The 25,863-nt window shown below is 41.3% G+C and overlaps 1 protein-coding gene across 2 annotated transcripts in view; it reads right to left on the bottom strand.

The window, feature by feature from the left end:
• LOC308665855 (putative oxidoreductase ZK1290.5) overlaps positions 1-25,863 on the bottom strand; it is an 82,621-nt gene that overhangs the window by 48,053 nt on the left and 8,705 nt on the right. For both annotated transcript variants that reach the window (XM_081324164.1, XM_081324163.1), the window contains exons 2-3: positions 13,413-13,661; positions 3,496-3,597 (exon numbers count right to left, since the gene is read on the bottom strand). In XM_081324164.1, the coding sequence (XP_081180290.1) occupies positions 3,496-3,597; positions 13,413-13,661 (351 nt within the window). The remainder of the gene's footprint in view (positions 1-3,495; positions 3,598-13,412; positions 13,662-25,863) is intronic.

The following is a 25,863-nucleotide window of genomic DNA, read 5'->3' as shown; positions in this document are numbered from 1 at the left end:
ACAAAACCTGTGAGTTGAATTGGGCTGAGAGAAATTGACTGGACCAAGTTGTTTAGGACAGAGGTCCCCAACCTTTTGGGCATCAAAGACCGGTTCCAGGGTGAGCAGTTTTTCTGTGGACTGGAGGGGGCGTGGTTTTGTGTGCTGCCTGCATCCTGCAGATGTGGCTTTCCTTGTTTGTGCGGACCAGTTGCTGGCATGCCGCAGCCCAGTATGGGTCCATGGACCGGGGGTTGGAGACCCCCGGTTTAGGAGACCCTTTTAGCTATATCCTGGATGTCCACTCTGGAGCAGTAGCACATAACTAAAAGCATCCCAGGAGAGAGGAATATGTTTTAGCAATTCAATAAAAGGAATCTATATGATTTCACATCCATGTACCTAACTTTCTTTGTAGGAAAGATCTGAAATAAAAACTTCTTCAGCCCTCTTTCTTCAAATGTAATCCAATAGATATTTACCCATAAGTAAATGAGAATGTTCAGTAGTACTTACTCTTTGCATGCATATAAGTAAGGATTGCAAAGGCTGAACAATCAAAGAATGTAAATTAAAAGTCAGTTCAAGAAATCCCAGATCAGTGCCATAAGACAAATAGTACGATTAAGTATTATCTGAATGTCAACTGAAAGTTTAGTGGTTAATTATGCAAATGAATTATTTAATCCTTTTTTCCCTCACAGGCTACTGCATTTAAACCTCTACATTTATTAACATTTGCCTATCATTTCAGAAACACATGGCCAGAGGTTCTAAAATTCAGCTTCACACAAGGCAGAAAAATGATGATTTGTTGAGCAGATGAGACCAGAAAACACACAGGCTATTTTAACCCACATGAGATTTACATGCCATTAATTTGAATAATGTAAGAAGAGGGAAAATAGCAAATAGCATGCAAGGGTGGATGGCTCCATAAAAAGTAAAAAGCTCTGAATTATAGTGATAAATTAAGGTAGCTTCCAACATCCAATTTTAATTCCTCATAAAATATTCAACCTAGTACAGGCAGATAGTCTAGTGGAATCAATACACATAAGGAAATGGTAGAGAGGAACAGCTAAGGTAGAGGTATTATCTAGCTGATTCATGAAAACTAATGATTAATTTTTGGACATAAAGCAGCAAAACCAGAATCTAACTTTTTTCCTGTTTGTCTAGACAGAGAAGGAAGGAAAGCCCAAAGTGAATCTGATATAGATTGGGCTTTGCATACAAACAAAAAGCTACAGACTTTCCCAATAGCCAAGAAGAAATACAATATTCTGGCTTGTTTGTTCAAACAAAAGCTGGGACTTGAGAAGCCAATAAAAGAATCTAACTTCTACTGATTCCTTTTCAAGTGAAACTGATATGCATAGTTATGGTTTATAGACAAAACCTTCTCTCAAAAGTTAATGTGGACATGGAGAATTCTTGGGCACAATAGTGTATTATCTCAATTAACTTCTTAAGCAGAAATGTGTGATCAATAAGTTTAGGAATGCAGCTGATCCCTTTTATTTCCTATTTATTTATTTTTCACATTTTTTTAACCATCCATCTCCCTCAGAGATAAAGGCTTTTATCTATAAAGCTTTTACTATTGTTTTAATTATTGATTTATCACTTCAGCAACATTAATAAGAGGAGAAAAATAAGAGGAGAGAAAAGAATTCCCTTTTCATTGGCCATGATCGTCAAGGATATAAAGTTATGCCTCCCTGTCTTTAGTTCAACAATCAGGAATAAATCTAACAATCTTTCATAAACAAGAATTAACCATCCTACTGAAAAGGGCTTCTTCTTTTAGAAAATATTTTTGTTAACATTCCAAAACCACTGCAGTTTTCAATGGTTTCAGTTAAACTTTGGAAAAATTGCATAACCTAGAATAGATTCCTGAGTTTGTGATATCAAGATGATAAGAACCCTAAATTCAGTTATATCTAAAGCTTGAGAGGATGAGGGCATCATGAAGTCTGAGAATCCTTTTCTTACTGTATTCTTGTGGCTCACCGTGTTTTTCATTTTTGTTCATATAATGCATCTTTTTACAAAATGTCTTGGTATAACCCATTTAACTATTTAGATATTTCTCATTCTGAAGGACTAACGTGATGAATTATTGTCAGAACCACTTATGATTTAATTTGAGCAAAGGTTTGAGAAAAGAAATTCAATCCTCACCCAAAAAGATACAGGGGTCCCCAACCTATGGGTCTCAGCTCGGTATCGGGCCGCAGGCTCTTGGCCAGCAGGCCGCAGAAATGGCTGGCCAGGGCATGCATGGATGGGCGTGCATTTCCTCCCCATTCGAGCTAGTGCCCATGGCCATTTGCACATGCGTGCAGGTCTGAATGGGAATGCCAGCATGGGGGGGGAGGCATGCACGCTCCGTTTGTGCATGCACGAACAGGCTGCTAATGCAGGGAATGTGTGTGGCCCATTTGTGCATGCATGAATGGGTGCTAGCCACCATGGAGGTGCATGGCCACTCATGCATGTGCATGGTACCAGCGCATGCTGCATGCGCAAATGCGGCCGCTACGACAGTGGGCGTGGTCCCATTTGCGTGTGTGCACGGGTGCACACACACAATAATTTGGAAGCTGCTCTCCCCTCTGGGCCGCGAGCCCAGAAAGGTTGGAGAACTCTGCTGTAAAACACAACTAATAGTCTTCCCCTTCAATTTTACTTCTTTGCTGAATTAGCAAACTAATGCCCATGTCTTAAAAACCACAAATACGAAATTGCTGCACAGATAAAATTTTCATCCATCATCACAAACCCTCTTTGGGACCTATCAGAATTCCCCTTTGATAATACTAGAACTCAGAATGTTCAAGAGACTACAAACCCAAGAGTAACTGAAGCACTTGGGTGTGGTGCATAAAACCCAGTCATCTGTGTTGTATTCCTCTCTTTGTTTCAAAGGACATACGCAAAGATGAGAAAATAACCATTGAGGTTGTCTTTTTCCCCCAAAATGCTTTTCCATATACAGCACAAGAATACTAAAGCATGCTGTACATTTACTGACAAAAAAGAAGACATCTATAATCAGTACCAGAAGATGTGACAACGGTTACACTCCGTTTTGGCGTGGAAGTCATACAGTGATATATGTCAGAACTTTTGCATCATGGAAGATACCAAACCTCTGGTTTTTTACAAGAATTAGGGGTGGGAGGAGAGACAGCTAACTGCGGAAAGAAGTTTCTCCTCGTTCCTGCCATCTTATTACATGCACTTCTTTTCCATGACGTTAAGTGTTCACTAGATGAAAAATGTGCAAGCTTTCTCGCAATTTCAATTCAGATGATTTAAGGAAGACAGTAGGGACAAAAAGAAAGCTGCCAGTGAAGTACGTAATTCAGTGATATTACCAAGGTTTAGGATAAGCAACAGAATTTAGATAAACAGAATATAATGGTAAAATTGGATAGAATAAAACCTATTTGAATATTTCATGTGGAAAACCCTAGTACAAATGCATTACGGAAGTCATCTTACCTTTCTCATACAATTCTTCCATGGCCTGCCAGGTTTCTGCTCTGACTTCTCGACTGCTCTTTCCAGGGACTTGTGCATCTGGCCAATGTATTAAATAAAGATCTAAACAAACAAACAAACAAACAAACAAACAAACCTATTTCATTCATACTTTCCATTAACCAACAAGCTTGATAAGATATGCAGAACATATAGCACTAAGTCCTTTTTATACAACTCCAATTCACGTGTCCTTTCTTAAAATCCAGGAAAACCACTTTTCTAGATTCTTTCAAAAGTAGCTATGCTAAAGATAACCATGTACAAATATAGCTTCAAGCCATGCTTGCGTCATTTGACTTCTCGTTCAAAAAACTGAATGACTAAGTATTGTAGTGGTCCCAAGAATATTCAGTGGTAGCCGCTGTAATTTATGTAGCATTTACACAACAGGACTGAGCATGCCCAAGATGGCGGACGTGCTCGGCTAAGCTCCGTTTGGAGCTTCAGCAATGCGACGACCCTGGGAGCCTCACAGGAACATTCTTTTCTGTGAAGGACTTGGATGGGGGACGAGGACGAGGTGAGCCTCTGTACTGCTGTCTTTTGGCCCCGTGAGCCTTGAACTCTCTGAACTCTCCGAGGTTTTCCCATCTGAGCCCGGAAGAGTTTTAGAGGCCTTAGAGGATGCGGAGGAGGCTCGGTGCTGCATGATCAGCTGTTCGTCGGACCAGCTGTTTGTCGGGAGGCTTGCGGACTTGGCGAACTCTAATGGAGGCTGCTGGAGTGCCTGGAAGACCCAGATATTCTGCGGAGCTCTACTCTGACTGTTGGGGCCGGGAGTTTTTTCTGAGAGTTTTGAGAGCTTGTGTAAGAACTTGTTGGAGCCGACCAGCTGATTGTCGGCCCTGATAGAGTTTGCGGATCCGGGAGGCATTCTCGAAGCCTGTGGAGCCCGGGACATCTTTTTAGAGCTTGGCGGTGTTCCGGAGCGCCCTTCAGCTGCTTGGGGGAGCCGCGTGTTGACTGATTAACTATGAATCGCGGCTTGGAGCAGCGTTGGCGTGGAAATGCTGAAGTGTTTGTCGGCTTTTTGGAGGGCCCTGGCTGCTCGGAGGAAGTTTGGGAGAGCCGTGTGGGCCCGGAAGATCTGATTGAGCCCCGTGTTGAATTTCTCGGCGCCGACCAGCTGACTATGCTCCGCGGTACCGACCAGCTGTCTGTCGGCTTTCCGGAGGGTCCCGGCTGTTTGGAGGACTTTGGGGAGAGCCGTGCAGGCCCGGAAGAACTGGCAGAGCCTTGTGCTGTGCTTTTTGGCTCCGACCAGCTGTCTGTGCCCCGTGGTGCCGATCAGCTGTTGTCGGATCCCGGGACAACTCGACGGAGCCGGTGACCTTGAGGGGAACCTTCCAGTTGCTCAGGAGCCGGATGCTGGTTGAGTTACAACTGCTATTATGAACTACGGTTTGGAGCAGCGTCAGCGTTTTAAGCTGGAGTGGTGGAGACGGCCCTGGTTGGCATCTGAGACGGTTGGCGGTGAGGGAGTTGGAGCGCCGGGACCGCCTTGGTACGGTGACTATGGCTGGGTGGAGTATGGACTTTTATGCCTGGACATCTGGAGGCATGGACTATTATAGTTCATTGGACCATATCCCTGAGCCCCACTCCGTGACTTTACGGGTTTTTACCCTAATCCATCTCGCTGACTGGTTTCCCCTATTGTCCTCCCTTTTTCCTTTCCCCCTGGGCTGTGGAAGGCGCCGGGTGTATAACCACTGTGAGAGAGTGGTTATGAGCTAAGAGTTTCCATCTGTTCCGTCTTGGAGGTGAGAGCTCTAGGCGGTATCTCTCTCCCTGGCTGTATATCTCAGGCTGCTCCCCGGTTCTTACCGTTGTGAGAGAACGGGGATTGTCCCGGGGTTACCCAGCTCTAGTGGCAGAAGAGCTGGGTTTGCAGTCTGGATACTCTCCTTCCATTTTTAAGATCCTCCCATTTTATTTATTCGATCTGGGTCTGTTTTTGCTGTTTTACCCAATTTTACCATGGTTTTGAGGTATTCCAGCACGGTTTTACTCGCTCTCAGGGGTGCCCCCCCATCCTGGGAGCGACCCGCCTTACCTATTAATTTGCCTCTTGATGACGGGTCCGACTGTTGGGTCCCTGAGAGATGGCCGGGCAGTAACAGGGGCCTAAGATATAAATTTAATAAGAGGCCCCTGATTACTTTTTTAGCCAAATTTTTTGTAGGGTTAGGGAGGGGGGAGGGTTGTGGTTGGTTGGAGAGGGGGGGTAATCCGCCAACTGCTGTTCAGACCAGGCCTAGGATAGATCGCGTTGAGGGGGAGCCGGGGTCGGTCATCTCTGGAGCTCTGGAGCGGGTCGTGGGAATGCCAATTCCCACGACGATAGGGAATGGCAGCAGGTGTAAGATCAGAGGGCCGTACCGACCTCCGGGAGGGCCTCTCCGCTACCTACAAGCGGTGAGGCGCTCCGACCCTCTGCCTTTGACCCAAGGTTCTGGGAGCGGGGATGTGCAGCCACCTGAGCTCCGACTGATGTACTTGAATGCCAGGTCCGTTGCTAATAAGGCTCCCCTCGTCCGGGATTTAGTCGAGGGTGAGCAAGCGGACCTGGCCTGCATCACGGAAACCTGGTTGGGCCCAGAGGGTGGTATCCCCCTGGTTGATCTTTGCCCACCAGGCTTCCGGGTGCTAAACCGGCCTCGGACTCAGGGTAGGGGTGGGGGAGTGGCTGTGGTTATGAGGGAGACCTTATGTCCGCAGGAGGCCACCGTTCCTCAGATAGTCGGGTGTGAATCTCTCTTATTGAGGTTTGGTCCCAGGGCGCAGTTGGGCTTGCTGCTCGTGTACCTTTCACCTAGTCGCGTAGCAGCAGCCCTGCCTGAGCTTCTCGATATCCTCTCAGGGCTGGTGATTGAGTTTCCCAAACTTATGGTTTTGGGAGACTTCAATCTACCATCCCTGGGAGGAGCATCTGAGGTAGCTCGGGAGTTCATGGCTTCCATGACGGCCATGGACCTGACGCAGGTAATTCTTGGACCGACTCATGAGGGAGGTCACACCCTTGACTTGGTTTTCTTATCTGGTCGGTGGTTAGATGATCTTGGTGGGGGCTCCCCAATTGTTATGCCCCTGTCATGGACCGATCATCATCTCCTGCGGCTGGTCTTCCGTTTTGCCACTCCCCACCGTGGGGTTGTTGAGCCAACTAGATGGTTCCGCCCCAGACGCTTAATGGACCCTGAGAGGTTTCAGGCAGCGCTGGGGTCCCCACCTGCCTCCTCAGCTCACAGCTCGGCAGATGCCTTAGTGGAAGCCTGGGAAAGGACGGCCACGGAGGCACTTGACCGAGTTGTACCCTTGCGGCCCCTGACCCGGCGCAGATCCCAATGGGCTCCATGCTTCTCCGCGGAGCTCCGGGAGATGAAGCGTCGGAGACGGGGCCTAGAGAGCGTTTGGAGGTCCACCCGATCTGAATCCGACCGATTGCGACTAAGAACCCATATTAGGTCTTATCTCGCAGCGATGAGGGTAGCGAGATCTAACTACTACGCTGCCCTCATCGCGTCCGCAGATAATCGCCCGGCCGCCCTGTTTAGGGTGACCCGCTCCCTCCTTAATCAGGAGGTTAGTGGGGAACCCTTGCAGGGGCAGGCCGAGGAATTTAGTCAACATCTGTCGGACAAAATCGCTCGGATTCGGACCGGTTTGGACTCCGACTGGGCAGTATCGGACGATCAGGACACGAGCGGTCTTGTCAATGTCACCTGGGAGGAGTTCGATCCTGTGACTCCGGAGGAAGTGGACAGGATCATGGGGAGGCTGAGCTCCACCACATGTTTATTGGACCCGTGCCCTTCCTGGCTGGTTTATGCAGCCCGGGAGGGGACACGAGGCTGGTTCCAGGCGGTTATATCTGCTTCTCTGAGTGAGGGTAGTTTTCCCGCCGCCTTGAAAGAGGCGGTGGTGAGACCTCTCCTCAAGAAGCCTGCCTTGGACCCGGCTGTTTTGAATAACTTTCGTCCGGTCTCCAACCTTCGCTTTCTTGCGAAGGTTGTTGAGAGTGTGGTGGCGCATCAGCTCCCTCTGGTCCTGGATGAAGCGGATTATCTAGACCCGTACCAATCGGGCTTCAGACCCGGGTACAGCACGGAGACGGCATTGGTCGCGCTGGTGAATGATCTCTGGAGGGCTCGGGACAGAGGATACTCCTCTGTTCTAGTCCTATTAGACCTCTCAGCGGCTTTCGATACCATCGACCATGGTATCTTGCTGCGGCGTCTCAGGGGATTGGGAGTGGGAGGCACGGTTTTTCAGTGGTTCTCCTCCTATCTCCTGGGACGCTCGCAGTCGGTGTTGGCAGGAGGGCAGAGGTCGACCGCGAGGCCTCTCGCTTGTGGAGTCCCTCAGGGGTCGGTCCTCTCGCCCCTTCTGTTCAACATCTACATGAAACCGCTGGGTGAGATCATTCGTGGTTTTGGAGTTGGGTATCATCAGTATGCTGATGATACCCAACTTTTCATTTCGACCCCAAACCACCCCAGTGATGCCCTCGACGTGATGTCCCGGTGCCTGGAGGCGGTCCGGGTCTGGATGGGGAGGAACAGGCTTCGTCTCAACCCTGACAAGACGGAGTGGCTGTGCATACCGGCATCTCGGGATATTCAGGATATCCCACCCCTCATTATGGGGGGTGAGTCTTTACCTCCTGTAGATAGGGCTCGCAACTTGGGAGTCCTCCTAGACTCACAACTCTCCTTAGAAGATCATATTGTAGCTGTGACTAGGGGGGCGTTAGCCCAGGTTCGCCTGGTGCGCCAGTTGCGGCCCTATCTAGACCGGGATGCCTTGCGCACGGTCACTCATGCGCTCGTGACCTCTCGTCTTGATTACTGCAACGCTCTCTACATGGGGCTACCCTTGAAGACCACTCGGAGGCTCCAACTGGTACAGAATGCAGCCGCGAGAGTTGTATTGGGAGTCTCCCGATACTCCCGTGTTACACCTCTGCTCCGCGAGCTGCATTGGTTACCAGTTGTCTTCCGGGTGAGGTTCAAGGTGTTGGTAATGACCTACAAAGCCCTCCATGGCATGGGTCCAGAATACCTTGGGGAGCACCTGCAGCCGGCGTCAACTTCCCTCCGCCCAGTACGCTCCCACAGAGAGGGCCTCCTCAGGGTGCCGCCGGTCAAAGAATGCCGACTGGTGGCCCCCAGGGGGAGAGCGTTCTCTGTGGGTGCACCGGATTTATGGAACCATCTTCCGGTTGAGCTCCGGATGGCGCCCGATCTCCGCTCCTTCCGGCGCGACCTTAAAACCTATCTTTTTAAACAAGCTGGCCTGGCCTGATGGGACGGGGTGGGATTTTTATTAACGACTTCAATTTTAAACTTGTATTATTTCTGGGCATTGTTTAATTATGTTTTAATAATCTAATTTTAACTTTTGTATCTAATTTTTATGTATTGCCCTGTTCACCGCCCTGAGTCTCTTGAGAGAAGGGCGGTATATAAATTAAATAAATAAATAAATAAATAAATAAATACAATTTTAACCAGCTAAGATGATTATGACCAACCAACCATACATGCTTTTCAACCTTTCTCTCTCTTTTTTGTAAGGCCCAAGCAGAAAGCAAAATCAAAAGGTTTATTAAGATGCTTGTACCCTACTATGTGTAACTGATGGGATACATTTAGCTTGATATGTTGCATATTATGCCAGGTTATTGTATAACATTTAAAAATGGCCACAATAAATCCTTGTTTAAAAAAACTATAGAAGAAAATTTGCCCTCACTGCAAACTGCAAATATAATCTTTTACTTTTGTATGCACAAATAAATGGCAGCCATTGGTTTAAATAGGCTCTTTTAGTAGTAAATTAACAGCAATTTTATCCCCAAAGCTTCAGATACAAAAATGTTAAAGGATGTTTAAAACTGGGCCTGCCAATCTAAAGGACGGGCAGAAACCAACAAAATCTAGAAAATGCAAACTCTGAGCAGTCATTATGGACCAGGAAGTTTTCTTTCTTTAAGGTAAACATTAGAAAATCTAGAGGGATTGGAGGATCAGAAAGAAAATAACCATTCTAGAGAGTAGTAGAACCAAATATTTATTAAAATCCTTTTATTATTTTATTAATTGTTCAAAATTGTGCCCTTCTATCTTGAGTCTTATTCTGTTGTACATGTATTACATATGCACTCAGATATATCCCTGTCTAGGGACGTGGTGGCTCAGTGGGTTAGGACGCTGAGCTTGGCGATCAGAAGGTCGGCAGTTTGGCGGGTCAAATCCTGAGTGCCGCGTAACAGAGTGAGCGCCTGTTACTCGTCCCAGCTTCTGCCAACCTAGCAGTTCGAAAGCACGTAAAAATGCAAGTAGAAAAATAGGGACGACTACGGTGGGAAGGTAACAGCGTTCCCTGTGCCTTTGGCCTCTAGTCACGCCGGCCACATGACCACGGAGACATCCTCGGACAAGCGCTGGCTCTTCGGCTTTGAAACGGAGATGAGCACCAGCCCCTAGAGTCGGAAATGACTAGCACGCATGTGCGGGGGGAATCTTTACCTTTACCTTATATCCCTGTCTGGAAAAGCAGGCACTGAGTATAATCCTACAAGAGATATGATTTCTCTTTTTCTCTTTTTCCCATTATCTTCAATTCTCATTTAATTCATTAATTTTCATTTACCCAAATAAAAAAACCTGATTCTTTCTTCTGAAATCAGTAGTTTCATTCTGATATGGAAATTAGCTTATTACAGTCCTATCTCCTCTATTATGTGAGTGGCATGGTAGCCCAGTGGTGAAGATGCTTGCCTCCCATTTGGAAGTTTGACAGTTCAATCCTAGGTAGCAGCAGATGTTACTGTATTAGTAAAATAAAAAAATAATAAAAGGACATTCACTAATCCCTAAAGATTTATGAAGATTGGGACATTCTTCTTGTATTAACTGAGATATGAGATGAATGATCAAAGGCATTTGCAGAATACCAAATAGCAGAGTTGGAAGGGACCTTGGAGGTCTTCTAGTCCAAACTGCTGTTAAAGCAGGAGAGCGTATACTGGGGTAGGCAACCTCAGCTCTTTTATGATTCATGGACTTCAACTCCCAGAATTCCTCAGCCAGCCATGCTGGCTCAGGAATTCTGGGAGTTGAAGTCCATGAGTCATAAAAGAACCAAGGTTGCCTACCCCTGGCCTATACCATTTCTGGCAAGGGCTGTCCAATCCCTTCTTGAAAGCCTCCAGTGTTGAAAAGTGGCTGTCGAGTCTCTTCTTTAAAGCCTCCAGTAAATAAAAGCATTTACTGAATCTATGAACTTCAGTCTCTATGGACTAGATATAAAGCCTCAGAGAAAATATTGAGCAGTTGTAATTACCTTGAAGAAAATATGGAGCAGTTGTTTTTTTTTAAAAAAAAAGTCAGCTAAACCCAGGAAGACATGAAGGGGTGAGTGAGAAACTCAGGATTGGCCTACCTTGATTCTCTTAAGTAAAAGAGGGGGGAAAGAGCAACTCTATCAATTAAGTAGTACTGTCAGTGTCAGATGCAAAGAATCAGGACCATTTGTATAGGTTGTAGCACTGAAGCCTACACAGAAGAATCTGGTTAAGTAGTGGTCAGCAGTAAATTGGTGCTAGATATGGGTCAAGAGAATTCAAGGGGGAGGGGCTGGACTTGAGTCTCTAGTGGCAACACAAGAACTCTAAAGTGATGAACTGCCCTCCAGTTCTGCCTGCTCTTCTCCTAAAATCAGCCTTGTGAAGTAGGCCAGACAGGAAACACACCCAGATGAACTAATTTTACTTCATTTCAAGGTTATATTAATAGAATTAATATTAACCTTGCAAGTCTGAAAGTACATTTTTGCTCAATTGCTTTTATAGCCCAGGGAAGCTAAGCCATAGTCATATTACTTATGCAGGTTAAACTGCCTCTTATCTGACCATTCCCCTGGTTATGGCTCTTTCCCTGTCTCCCAAGGTCATCCCCACATATCATTACATATTTATATATTGGTTGTGCTATATTTATGGTAGGTTTTAGCTTAGGACAACAGTTACCTGCCAAACACCTGCCAATGAAAACAGTTTCTTGAATTTTACATGTCCATTCAATCAGGATAATCAAAATGAAGTTACACAAGGGTAAAATAGGATGTCCATCAACAAAGAAACAGGAGAATAAAACATTTCATTGTATATAGATTTTCAACCAGATAATCTGCCTTCTCAAGACGCCCTTGGTATCTCATTAATTTTCAGTGACTGCTTATTCCCCAGGCACTGTCAGGGCTGCATTCACAAAACATGCTAGGCCACAAATTGCCATTACAATGGTTATGCTATGCCAAAACATATTGGCTTGAGGGCCCAATATGAACCAACTGATCTCCCTTGGGGGAGGATTAAATCCATACCAATTTCTGATGCAACCTGGAGGGGCTAAGTATGTTTTCCTCACGTTAATTAATCACACTCTTGTAACAAGGAATTGTTTGCAACAGATTAATTATACAATTGGTAGGTGTGCCACTAAGTCTTATCAGAATCTTTCTGGAGGTTCTCTGTTTGTAAGAAAAATTAACAAAAACAGACCAGTACAAGTTAGTGCTATTAAATGGCACTAAGATTGAAATTATTCTAGCTCTGTAAAGATTTTACGATAGCATAGCAGCTAAATACTGGTTTAAGAGCTATAACAGATAACATTGCTATTTACAGCAGCAATCATTTAAGGCAGCGGTCCCCAACCATTACTACTTGGTGGTCCAGTGGGAAGGAGAGGGCAACTGGCCCGTCCCTCATGTAATTTGAGCTGCCCATGTGCCCGCCAGCCTGCCACTCACTTAACGTAAGCTGTGCATGTGCATGCCGGTCCGCTGCTCATGCGATTCAAGTTGTGCGCTGGCCCACTACTCATGCAACTTGAGCTGCGCAAGTACATGTGTGTGTGCGCCATCCAGCCACTCACATGGCCCAGTTCCAAACAAGCCACAGCCTGATAATGGGCCTTGGCCCAAGGGTTGGGGACCCCTGATTTAAGGTAAGAAGTACAGATCACATGACCCTTTTTCTGAATTGTTCCTTTCTGCTTTAACTGAAGGGGGATGCTTTAAGAGTACTGAAATTAGCATTGATATTAAAAAAGATTAAGGTAAAGCACGATATAAAAGCACTGAGACATTTTCATGTTGGCAGTGGAGAAGAGTTCTGAGAATACTATGGATAGTCAAGAAAACAAACAAATGGGATAGTTGAATAAATCAACTCAGAGTCTCAATCAAAGCACAATTGACTAGGCTTCAATTATCATGTTATGTGAAGACCTGGGCCTCTAGAGAAGTGTACAATGTTGGGAAACATTGACTCAATTACAACACTCAATTACAACATGGATACAGTAGCAATGGGTGCACCTGAAGGAGCAGTTGGGGAATAGATCATTCAAGAGAAAATCTATGTAGTCACTAAGAGCAGACACCAAGTTGATGGCACATAATCAATCATTCAAGGCTAAGCAGACAAATTCTCTTAATAACCTTCCAATCCTTGTTAAGATGTGTTTTCTTTCTTATGGTAAAAAGATTAGCTAAAGAATCTAAAGGAATAATCTCCCTACTAAAAATTCTTGTTTGTGTTCCAGAGCAATCATAAAAGCATATTGTTGCAGGCAGGGCTTTTTTTCTCATAGAACGCTCAGAACGGAGTTCCGGCACCTTTTTCAGATGGAACCTTGTAGGGTAGGCAAGGCGGGTTGTATGACATGTGTGAGTTCCGGCACCTTTTTCTTTAACAAAAAAAGCACTGGTTGCAGGTGATGCAATAAGAAAAACACATTAAATGTTCACCAAGATTTATGACTATAATAATCTGAACCAGAATAGAAAAACCAGCTCCATACCTAGATATTCCACTCCAAGTCTGTTGCAAGATTCCAAGCAGGCTTGTTTTGTTTTATCATAGCCATAGTCAGCATGCCAGAGTTTGGTTGTTATCCAGAGATTCTCCCGTTCTATTCCACTCCCTTTGATAGCCTTCTGCAGGAGTGATTCACAGCCATATCGTTTTGCCGTGTCAATATGACGAATGCCACATTTCTGAAGGGCATATACCACTGCCTCGTGAGAATAGCCACCTTGATGGGATGTTCCTTGAAACACCAGAGGGGAAAAAGACATTATTTTGGTAATATGCTCTGTATTTCATACAGACCATTACAGAATTATAAAGTAAACTACATGGAATGAGCTGACTAGGAATGATTTGGTTTCATTATTTGGCTCATCTCTCTATCACAGCTGTTTTAAGCAACTTATTTCATTAATTTTTTTTATTTATAAATTTGCAGTCAAAGAACAACGTAAAAAATTTAAAAAATGAGATTAGTGAAAGCAGAGAAAGAACAAATGAGGTAGAATAAGACAGGTAAAGTAGGAAAAAAAGTGATTTACACATATATTAAAGGGAAAATATGTAGGACAGGGCTTTAAGCAACTTTTCTGGCATTTTGCAAATTTCGTTTTGAAGGGGCATTTATTTTTCCTCTGGGATCATAAGATTTTTTTTGACTCCACTTTATATCCCTTTAAATCTTCACTCCTTACTTTTTCTGACATAGCAGACAACCTGGAAAAGATACTAGTTTTTCCCATCTTTGAAACTTTTGTTCTTTTTCTGAAGCTCCACTGCAGAATCAAAGAGTCTCTGCTTTCTTTGAAACTTCTAGATAATAATTCCACGTATACTTACTACAAGCAGTCCTCGACTTACAACCATTCATGTAGGAGTGACTGTTCAAAGTTACAATGCCATTGAAAAAAGTGACTTATGACCGTTTTTCACGCTTAAAACTGTTGCAGCATCTCCCTGGTCACATGATCAAATTTTGGACTCGGCATGTATTTATGATAGTTGCTCTGTCCCAGGTTCCTGTGATCACCATTTGTAACCTTCCCAACCAGCTTTCAACAAAGAAAGTCAATGGTGGAACCCAAGATTTGCTTAATGACATGATTCACTAAACAACTATGGCAAACAAGGTTGTAAAATGGAGCAAAACTCATTTAACAACTGCCTTGCTCAGCAGTGCAAACTTTGGGCTCAATTGTGGCTTAAGCAGGGCTTTTTTCGTCATAGAACGCTCAGAACGGAGTTCCGGCACCTTTTTTGGATGGAACCTTATAGGGCAGGCAAGGCGGGTTGTATGACGTGTGAGTTCCGGCACCTTTTTCTTTTACAAAAAAAGCACTGGGCTTAAGTAAAGGACTCCCTGTACTGTTCTTCTCTCCTTCTCTCTCTTCCTGTAAACTGTTCAGATCTCATTGTCACTTTTGCCAGCCCAATAAATATTTTTCTAAAGATGCCGATCAGATCGTCCATTTGGCATTTTGCAACACTAGATTATTAACGGGGATCAACAGGGTGGAAAAAAAGTTCAAAACAGTTGTTCCTCCCTGGCACTTGCTGGAGGTTTAAATCAAGTGCAATATGTATGCCAGCGGGAGAGGAAGTGGTTTAGCTGGGAAAAAAAAATAGCAGGAGGCCTGCAAGATAAAGAACGTTGGACCCTAAGAGTAGAAGGCTGTAGTTATCTTATCTTACATTTTCCTTCAGCTGTTTTTTCCTGCCAACAGCCCACTTGTCTAGAGACTTCGGCACTTAGGGAAGCACAAATTCCTATTTCAATCTTCTGAGTATAGCCAGTTTTCAAGGTCATCTGTTTGATGTACGTTTGGTCGGCTTTTTAATTGACTACAGTACTTACTGAAATTGAGATTTGTACAGTACTTAAATTTCTCTATGAAAGCAGGTTGATAAAAGTTTCAGAACACTGTGGGTTTACAATGTAAAAACCTTTGTTCACCCATAGTTTACTGAACAAGTCAGAATTTGTTGAGTTTGTGAGTCACATTATTTATAAACTGTGAGCCAGCTCAATAACATAGCTGTTAGCTCACATACACACCAACCAGTTCAAGCATCTGGTTCTCCCTATAACATATAGATAACTCTACACATATTTATTAGGACTACCAAGTTTGGTCTGCAAAAATCCAGCAAACCACTGGATGTCAGCAGAAGAAATGTAAATATATAAATATTTTTTCCACCTTCTTTTACATACCAGATCTGGTAGACCTATATAGTTAATTCTTGCTTAATGACCGGTCACTTAGCAACCATTTGAAGTTACAACAGACATTCCCCCCCAAGTTATTTATGACTTAATTCATTCCCCCACCCCATCACATGATTGCATTTTGAGCAGTTGACAACCAGATCACCTTTATCATGGCTGATTATCCTGTTGTCTCCCTGAATGACAGGACAGTCAGTTAATGATTATTGCATAATGATAGCTGCAATAAAGGTCATAAAATTGGGTCAGTCACGTGGGTGCCTCAACTTTTGGCTTTCATGACTTACATTCGAAATTCCGGGCTGCATTACAGTCATAAATTGAGGATTATCTATGCTTTATATAGCGTAAACTAGCCCCGAGAAATGTTTTCAAAGACACAACTTTGCACTACCAGTTTCTATTATATTAGCCCAGTTCCTGAGATTGTTCACTTTGCAATGTATGGTTTCCTGAGCTTTGGTTTTAATAGTGTCCCAAGTTTGGTGTCATCTGAAATTGTCATTAATTCACTCCTATTTTCTCCTTAAAAATAGATACAGGAAAAGGGAAAATAAGCTTGATCTATGCTAGTTATTTATCCAAACTAACACATCAATATAACATTCAAATGTATAAAAATGAGACACAACACTTCACTTTTTAGATTACCTCCCCTTTTATTGCTCAAAGGAAGCTACAGAAGACACCCCCAGATATACTTTTCTCCACATTTCTTGCCACCCAACCCTTCCCACAATCCCTTCCTATCCCCACCTCAACATACAAAGTTTTTATGAAATGTTGGAATCTTTCACTCTGTTTTCTTCTATTCACTTCCTCAGATTCTATACATACACAAACACACACACATACACACACCTCCATGGTTCTACGCTTCTCCCACTACTGCATATTTCCTTTCTTTTCTCACTTTGTGGTGATGAAGCTCTCTGGCTCACACGAAGGAAAGGAAGTTCCCAAGTAGTAACAGAAGCCAATTTGACCTAGTGGTTAAGGCACTAGGCTAGAAACAGGGAGACCATGGGTTCTAGTCCAGCCTTCGGCATAAAAGCCAGCTGGGTGACTTTGGACCAGTCACTCTCTTTCAGCCCAATTTACCTCACAGGTTTCTTGAGTTGTGGAGAAAATAGGAGGAGGAAGGAACATTGTGCTGGGGAAACTCTGGATAGGAAACAACAGGTTTCATCTGAACCCTGACAAGACTGAGTGACTCTGGTTTTGGGGGGCCACCAGTTCCAGGATGTCATCCTTGGTGCTGGATGGGATTACACCTCCCCATAGACACCTGGTATGCTATTTGAGGGGTTTCCTAGACTCCAAATCGACCCTGATTAAATAAGTATACAGTCTATCCCCAGAGAAGCCTTAATTTTGTCCTTACCTTTTTTATTAACTTTATTAAGTTTAAGAAAGAAGTAAAATATAAAATAACAGAAAAGTTGGGGGAGAAGATTAAAAAGGAGGAAAAGTTAAAAAGCGAGTTCTGCTCTTACTATTTGAATAATCCCCCAAAAGGGTGTCCTTTGTATCATTAATCACCCAGGTGAAAAAACAAAAATAACAAACCAGGTAAAACCACTTTCAATTTTCATTGAATATTCAAAAACTCATATATCAGACTACAGTATACTGTACATGTAATTAAATCCAATATGGATGTTATAAAGGATATCAGAAAGTATCAATGATGAATAAAGGCATTACAGAAGTATTAAGGGAGAACTACCATACTTTGTGCATAACAAATCCATCCCAATTAATAAATTGTTATCAGTGCCAATGAAAGTATGTTGTGATTAATTTGTTTCCAATTCAAATTGTCATTTCTAAGAAAACAGAATGAATGGGTTCATTTAAAGGTCTTGCAAATCATCTCAGTTTTATGCATCACAGAATCCAGTAAAGAAAATATGAGACACACACACACATAAACACACACACAGAGAATTCACATTTTTTGCACTTTAGAATAATTAGTTATGTAATATATGTATAAATGAGATGACTGCTGTTGATTCTGAATACCAAACAAAAATATGACCTTATTTCTTTTTAACAAAAAACAATCCATGAAATTTAATTCATTTTTTTCTTTTAAATTCAAACAATTATTAAAGTAAGTCAAGTGTATAGCCCTTGAGTGCCAGCTATGCAATTCTAATGTTTCCTGTTGAATCAGGAAGCAAGAAGAGGCACTACGGTTGCCAAGCAACCATCTACCCATCTTCAACTTGATTTCCCTCAAGTTTTCCTTTTATTTTGAGTCTAGATTAACCACATTCCAGTTAACAAAGGCTGCCTGGAAAGTCACACAGTAGCAGTAGAATTTTAATTTAAAAGTTGCACAGTAGCCACAAGGCATTTAGGATGGTCTTGAATATTACCTCTGGGATCAGCTGGCAGCATCTTGTAGTTCAGATTCTGCCTGCAGGAAACTTTTGTTTACCAAACCCTTAATCCAAATTTAGCCCAAATCAGATGTAGGAATATAGCTTCAATTCTGGAGCCTTTTCTTGTTCACTTGTTTAATGGATAAATACACAAATGCTAATGTTCTTTCTGAAAAAAATCTCTTAATGATTTATCTCATTTTTAACAATCTTGCACATACTTGGGAAGGAATTAAACAAAGTGGATGTGTTTACAGACATGCAGAGGATTCTGCTACAATGCTTGATTTAGTATAAAGACACATTTCCTTTTCAAATAAATTTTTAAAAAATTGAGTATCATCTGCAAGCAGATTTTTAGAGATCTCACACGGTAAGCCCCCTGTTTATTGTCTCAAGCTTTTCTCCAAAACCTGGTTGTATGCTTTTAGTTCTGTGCACTGTTGAAGATTAAAGGAAAAGAGTTTCATGGGGAGAATAAAAACCTTGCAGAACCCTTGAAAGCTTTACAAATAGAAATGAAAATAAAATTGTGTGGCATTAAATCCTAATTATAACTAATCATTCACTAATCTCCACACCGCAATATATAAATGAAAATGGCTGTCTATTAAACTTTCAACAGCTCCATAAAGTTTTATACATTTACTTGGCTTCTGCTATGAATAGGCCATTACTCTGTTTTTCAGCTCTCAGAATTAATTTCCTGCCTGAAAAGCGTCAAACATTTTAACTATGTGCAATTCAGAATCATAACTTAGGTATTTATCCTCTGGAAGTTCTTTGTTGGCATAAAAACAGGTTGTGTGCTAAGGAAGCCTATGGATAATTATCTGAGTTACTTTAATGCTGAATAATATCACCTGATCTCAAAGACTGAGGAGTCTTTGCAGGACCTGGATATGTAAAATGAAAAATAAATTTGGCACTCTTTATCTGATATTTCAGGTAGCAAAGAGAAGACAGACCTGTTCTCAAGTTCATATCCTCAAAAGAGAAAAGGATTAAAAAACAAGAGGGGAAAGCACATTCTGATGGTAAATCTTATCATGTTTTCCTGATAGAGGATAAAGAAGTGAAGTAGGAGCAGACTGGTTTTCTTGCATGATGATTTTTCAGAAAAAGAAACTCAGTTTTCTGGCTGATGGATGAGGCCTGATTGTGCTATCCTTCAGTTCTAAAGTTCCACAGCAAATGGGGTTTGCTTTCCTCTGAGTTACTTAACATTCAGGCATCATAGGAATGCTTTCACAAAATATCACTTGACTTTTCAGCTCCCTTCTTTTGTTTAAGAAACTTATTTCTAAATCAAAACTACTGTCTAAAAAAAGAAAGTGACTTTGTTAGTTTTTTTTTAACCATCTACCTTGCTTTTAATAAATCAGGAATGTATAATAAATGCCACTTTTAATTAAAATGAAAAAGCTGTAATTTCTCTAGCAGAGCGGACGCTTCAAAAGCAAGTTCATCTCTAACCACACAGGAAAACTATGGCTAGCCTAGCACTATGAAAAGGTCACTAGATTAGCGGTAGGCTTTTTTCTTTTTTCCTAACAAAGTAAGCCATGACGTGTTATCATGAGTGGTGTGTGTGACTTTATGGTATTTAGAAATGAATCTTGAATTGAGATTCTGAATGTCAGCTTGTCAAAGGAGCAAATCTATTTCTTCATTCAAGTGCAATAGTCCACAAAATATTTGAAACTGTCAATAGAATTTAGCAAACAAAACCAGCCCTCAGAAAATTCCTTTCTTAAGATTGGGTTGTAACAGCTGTTTGCAAAACCCTACTCATAGGAGTGTCTTGTTATAGCAGTTTTTACATGTGTGTCTGGAAAACCAGGGTTTTTGTAAATAGTTACTTCACCCTGTAATGAAATGAAAAGCTTTTGGGCAGTGTTTTCATCGCTATACAATGTATACATCTTTCCAATGAACTGTGACAAAACTTCAAGGGAAATGGAGGATTCATTCCAGGGCTTAGCTATCTCCTCTGGGAATTCCCTGAATTACACAGAAATATCTTAACAATTGTACAGGAATTATTTAAATGAAGATTCCAGTTGAAACCTTCCATTTCCTCTAAAAGAGTGTATAACAGAGGCCATCAGTATGAGAACCACAATACTCCTAGATGGCACCTAAAGAACCAAATTAAATTATGGTTTAAACATTTAATAGTGGCTTCCATCTCACAAAACTAATATTTTTCAGGCAAAACCATCCAATATACTGGGGATGAGATGTGACAGTTTTACAAGACTTTCACTATTTAATTCTTTGATCTATAATTTGAGAAGGCATGAAGCTTTATTATGAGAGATTTTGTGATGGTTCTTTTTACCTGAAAAGATTACTTGTCCCTTGTATTAAAATATACATGTAGATATGGCTTCATGTTCGTTCATTGTATATGGATAACTTATCACAAGGAAATATTATTTTAACAAATAGATACAGGTGGTCCTCTACTTATGAGCACAATTGGGATAGAAATTTTTGCCACTAAGCAAAGCAATTGTTAAGTGAATCATCATGTGACTCCACCCAATTTCTTGATCTTTTTCAGCTTGGTCTTTAAATGAATCACATGGTTGTTAAGTGAATTTAACTCCTCTGATTGACTTTGCTTGTCAGAACCCACTTGGGAAGGTGGCAAATGGCAATCACTTGACTCCAGGATGCTGGATGCTGTAATTGTCATAAATGCATGCCACTTACCAAATGCTTGAAGCACAATCATGTGACTGCGGGGATGCTACAACGGTTGTAAGTGTGAGGACCGACCGTAAGTCACTTTTTAAAGCACCACTGTATCTTTCATTGGTCAGTAAACAGATGGTGATAAGTCAAGGACTATCTGTAGACATCTAGTCATTAGCTGCCTTCAAACATTACACTGAGCTGAATTTTGTTTAATATGATTTTTAACAATTGGCCAAGATCACGTGGTGCTAAAGCATAAGCCATTATTAATAAAGTACCATGACAGGTTCACAGAATGTTGAAACCAAAAAATAAAGGCAACAGCTTTTGCTTATCTCCATCAAGGTCATCATTCTTACTCCATCCACATTCTCACCTTGTGAGAGCCCAGCCATTCACAATATCCCCCAAATCTCAGAGAAAAAGAAGACAATTCTCCAAAGAAACAACCATAAAGGGCAAACCTCTTTGAGGCCTCTCTTCAGTCAGCCCCACATCAAGGGATCAGCTCTGCACACAGCCTGCAACATGATAAAGGCCTGGGCCAAGCACTGCATCCACCCTTTCAGCTACTTCTAAATGGTAATATAAATATCCAGTTATTTGAGGTTCTCTCTACCTAAACCTCAGATGGGATTCAGGCAGCTGCTGGTGACAAAACTGCAGGAAAGCAGAGAAATTTGCTGCTATGGCTGCTTTGGGGGTCATTTTACATGTGGGGCTAAATGTCTCACCTATCATTACACGGCCTCCTGCCCAATATTAAGACCGGGCTAAAGTGGGAACGCTTTTCCTTACCCAAGTCTTAAGATTTATTCAGGAATAGAATGAATATCTACCAGCCGTGTAGCATATACAGGTAGTCCTCGACTTACAACAGTTCATTTAGTGACCGTTCGAAGTTACAACGGCACTGAAAAAAGTGACATGACCATTGTTCACATTTGTGATGGTTGCAGAATCCCACATAATCAAAATTCAGATGCTTACCAACTGACTCATATTTATGACAGTTGCTGTGTCCCAGCATCATGTGAACAACTTTTGTGATCTTCCGGCAAGCAAAGTCTATGGGGGAAGGCAGATTCACTTAACAACCATGTTACTAACTTCACAACTTCAATGATTCCCTTAACAACCAAGGAAAGAAAAGTTGTAGAATGAGACAAAACTCAGTTAACAAATATTTCATTTAGTAACAGAAATTTTGGGTTCAATTGTGGTCGTAAATCAAGAACTACCTGTAACTGAATTTATACATTAAGTCAGAAACCAAGCCTTAGAAACTATAGTTGCACACAGCACAACATGCCAAAACCAAACAAACCATACTATGGCTTAGCATGAAATATAGACCCAGCTTTTATACCATACTTCTTCTCTGTTCCATACTGCCAATTTTCATCTTTTTTTCTTTTTAAAAGGAAGCATAAGGCACAGTTTCTTTAAAAATTTTATCTACAGGAAGGAGGAGGAGATCTGAAACCAGAGCAGAGACAATTGAAAAGCAGGTAATGAAAGCCCACTCCATGTAGGAAATTTCATAAGCTGTGCTACAGCAGCAGCAGCACACTTTTATTTTCAAATGTCTTTCTGGAGAAAGTGCCAAAATCTTGAAGTCTTTTCTTTCACTCAACACTTTCCCACCGTTGTGAGAACTATTTCTCATTAACAACCAAATTGTTTTCAGATGCTCAGCTATAAGATGTTTCCTTAGAAACCGTTTGGTAAAAGGCTGTGGCTTTCTTCCATAGAAAATCTCAAGCAGTGAAAAGGCAGATTTTCTGGCATAAATCAAATCCAATTTCCAGGGTTCACTAAACCTTTTCTCCTCAGAATAATGTTTTGTGACTAGATCTGAACAGTTAATAGTTCACGAAGGATTGCTGGTGTGAACCAGTTTAAAATTATTTCCACTCTATTTCTTTTGTTACAACTGAAATTACTTTTCAGGACTTCCTACAGTATACCTGGTTAGATTTTCAGTCTCTCTAATTTTCTTTTAATTTCCACCATGAAATACAGAGAAACCTGAAAAAGTATGTTTGTACACAGTCTTGCAACAATGAGACGAAAAGAACAGGATTATACGTTTCAAGCAATTATTTTTTTCCCCAGAATGATCTATTAAATTGTAAACTACCTGTCCAGTTTGGTCTGATTGTTAAGGCACCAGGCTAGAAAGCAGGAGTTTGTGAATTCAAGTCCTACCTTAGCCATGAAAGCCAGCTGGGTGACCTTGGGCCAATTACACCCTCTCAGCCCAACTCACAGGGTTGTTGTTGTGGGGAAAATAGGAGGAGGAAAGTATATTGAATATGTTCGCCACCTTAAGTTATTTATAAAAAGAATAAAGGTGGAATACAAAAAAAAATTAGAAACAAATCCACTGTATTATATTAGTACTTAGATGCACAGATAGACTAAAATAATCAGACAGAATTACAAATATAGTTGAAGAAAATTGGCACTTGTTATTGTATCTGTCAAATATCAACATAATACAGTATGAATGAATGAACCTTTATTGTCAAAGTACAACCATGTATACATTGAGATTAGCTGAGCCTCCCTTCATGCTCCCACCCCCCAACTCACAGTGACAACAAACCTCCATCTTATTACACCATGTGAACTGATTGCACCACACAAGTCAATTCTGCATAAGGTTTATAAAAATTATTTCCTGTTCAAAAGCCTAACAGCCCATGGATAAAAGCTGTTTTTCAGCCTGTTGGTGAGGCTGGCTATACTCCTATATCTCCTACCCGATGGTAGGAGAGTAAAGAGATACCGTCCAGGGTGTGAGTCATCCCTGAGAATTTTCCTCACTATTCCAAGGCAGTGAGCCCTGGCGATGTCATCCAGTGGTGTCAGGGGACAGCCCACAATGTCTTGTGCTGTACTCACCACCCTCTGTAATACTTTCCTATCCGCGGCTGTCAGACCAGCATACCAAACCACAATCATACATAGTTTTAAGAATGAGAATTGTGAACAACCTGAGGAAAATTTACCACCATTAAAAAGTACTAGTTACAATTCTATTACTAGATATGAATGGATTATTTTGATAAATAAACATATTTTTAATTTTAATCAGCTTCTGTGTTTTATTTCTATTTGATTTTTGTAATTAATTACAGATCCATCAATAGAAAATTATTGGAGAAAGAGTATTATTAACACTTTAAAAATACTGCACTTTTGTGGATCCATAACATGCTATAAGATAAATAAAAATGTAGGCTACAAGCCTATTTTAGTAGAAGAATCAAGCAAGAGAAACATATTGACTATATTGGAATAAAATGAAGTCCAGTTAATCTTGGGTTCCCCCATGCTCCATTTTTTACAACACAACTATTCCTATTTTGGGTTATCTGCAGTATAAGTTATGATTTGTCAGAACAAATAAGTCATAATTTATTGTCAATTTTTATCTGAGCAATTTAGCTGCGCAAATATACACAAATACAGTATTTGAGATAGAAACAAAGGACAAGTGTAATCAAGAAAAAACTGAGATGGAAACTAAATTCCTTTCTAATGATTATTCACTTTTTTGAAGAATACTGACTTTCTCCTTCTCTAATAGTCCTGTCAATCTATTCATTGTGGACTATAAAACTTAATAAGATTTGGTAAGAGCCCTATTGGGTCTGTGAAATTGCCAAACGAAACTAAAATTACGACCTTGTCCTACTTCAGTGCATCCAGAAATGTACAAGTTTGCAATGGTGGCAAATATAGCTCGGGTGCAGGATGAGGATGGAGATTCATTCTTCGAGCTTGTGGGCTGGTTTCCAAATGTTTTCTTACCAGGCTAGCCTGGTAATGAAATGTTCAGAAACCAACCCATAAGCTCGGAGAACAAACCTCCACCCTCATGTACAAGTTTCTTAGCTACTGGGTGAGGTGGAAGACTATCACCTGAGAGGCCAATTAATTATGCTTAATTTATCATTTTTGTAGATAAAACACAACTGTATATGAAAGTCTCTGCCAAAGATAAAGAAGAAACAGAATATTACCAAAGCTGGAATTTATTTTACAAATGGCTAGAGGAGAGAACCAAAGAGTAAGAGTTGATTATGTATTAGCGTTTTTTGAACCCAGATCACACGCTGATTGAAAAATTAACATATGTATGTAGAGAGAAAAAAAATAAAAAGCTAAAATGAAAGTCTCTGCCTTCCTAGGATGGATTAAATGAATAATATTACAATTCTATGCACATCAGATATAAAACTCCATTGGTACTTATTTTGTATTAAACAAGTAGGCTTCTAATACACTAAAATAAGCATGACATCTGTGCAACCTCACATTTAATGTTCTTTTAGCTTCAAGATTATAAAACAAGACACATCTCATGTTCAGAAGCTGGAATCTCCCTGATAAAAGGCATCCTACAGTCTTTGTATACATTCATTTTCTTCCATACCATACTAAAACGCAAGATCTAAGCAAAAGAGAATTATTCCTCTAATTCTTCACAGTACTTAACACATATGCATTAGTTGCAAAAGGAAGTTTTTAATCCAGAACTCTGCATGGTTGCTTCTTTTGATGAGGCATATCAAAACCTCCCAAGGGAAGCACAAAATCAACATTTCCACACACATTCCCCACTCAGCTGAAGATGCTATGGCTGCAATCCAACTTGTAGTTTCACATGATGCAGCCATTCAGCTCTTCCAGATTTTCCCAAGATCCTGGCAAAGAAAAGCAGTTTTGAATTACAATTGTGATAAATGCACAATTTTGCTGAATTTAAGAAATATTGTACAAATACAAGCCTGTTAACATTACTTAGAGCAGCTCACAACCACAAAATCAGGAGCCTCTCAAGTTCAGAACAAGTAGAGTTATTACAAGGAAAAAGAGGTTAGATTACAGAATCTTGGAAACTTGCTCTCTACACCTTGAGCTTCATTTATTCATTTATAAGCAAATTAAGGCAAGATTTCTCTTGTGCCTTTGATCTATTTTCTAATCGAATCTTGGGTTAATGGGGAGGATGTTAATTGTCTGATACCACAAAAATGTCCATCTGTTTTTCTTGTGCAATATTTTGGAAACATTCATTTCACCGGACAACAAAGATTTTG

This window comes from Vipera berus (genome assembly GCF_964194415.1).
Source record: "Vipera berus genome assembly, chromosome: 3".
Classification (NCBI taxonomy): Eukaryota; Metazoa; Chordata; class Lepidosauria; order Squamata; family Viperidae; genus Vipera; species Vipera berus.
This window is presented reverse-complemented; position numbering and strand designations above follow the sequence as displayed.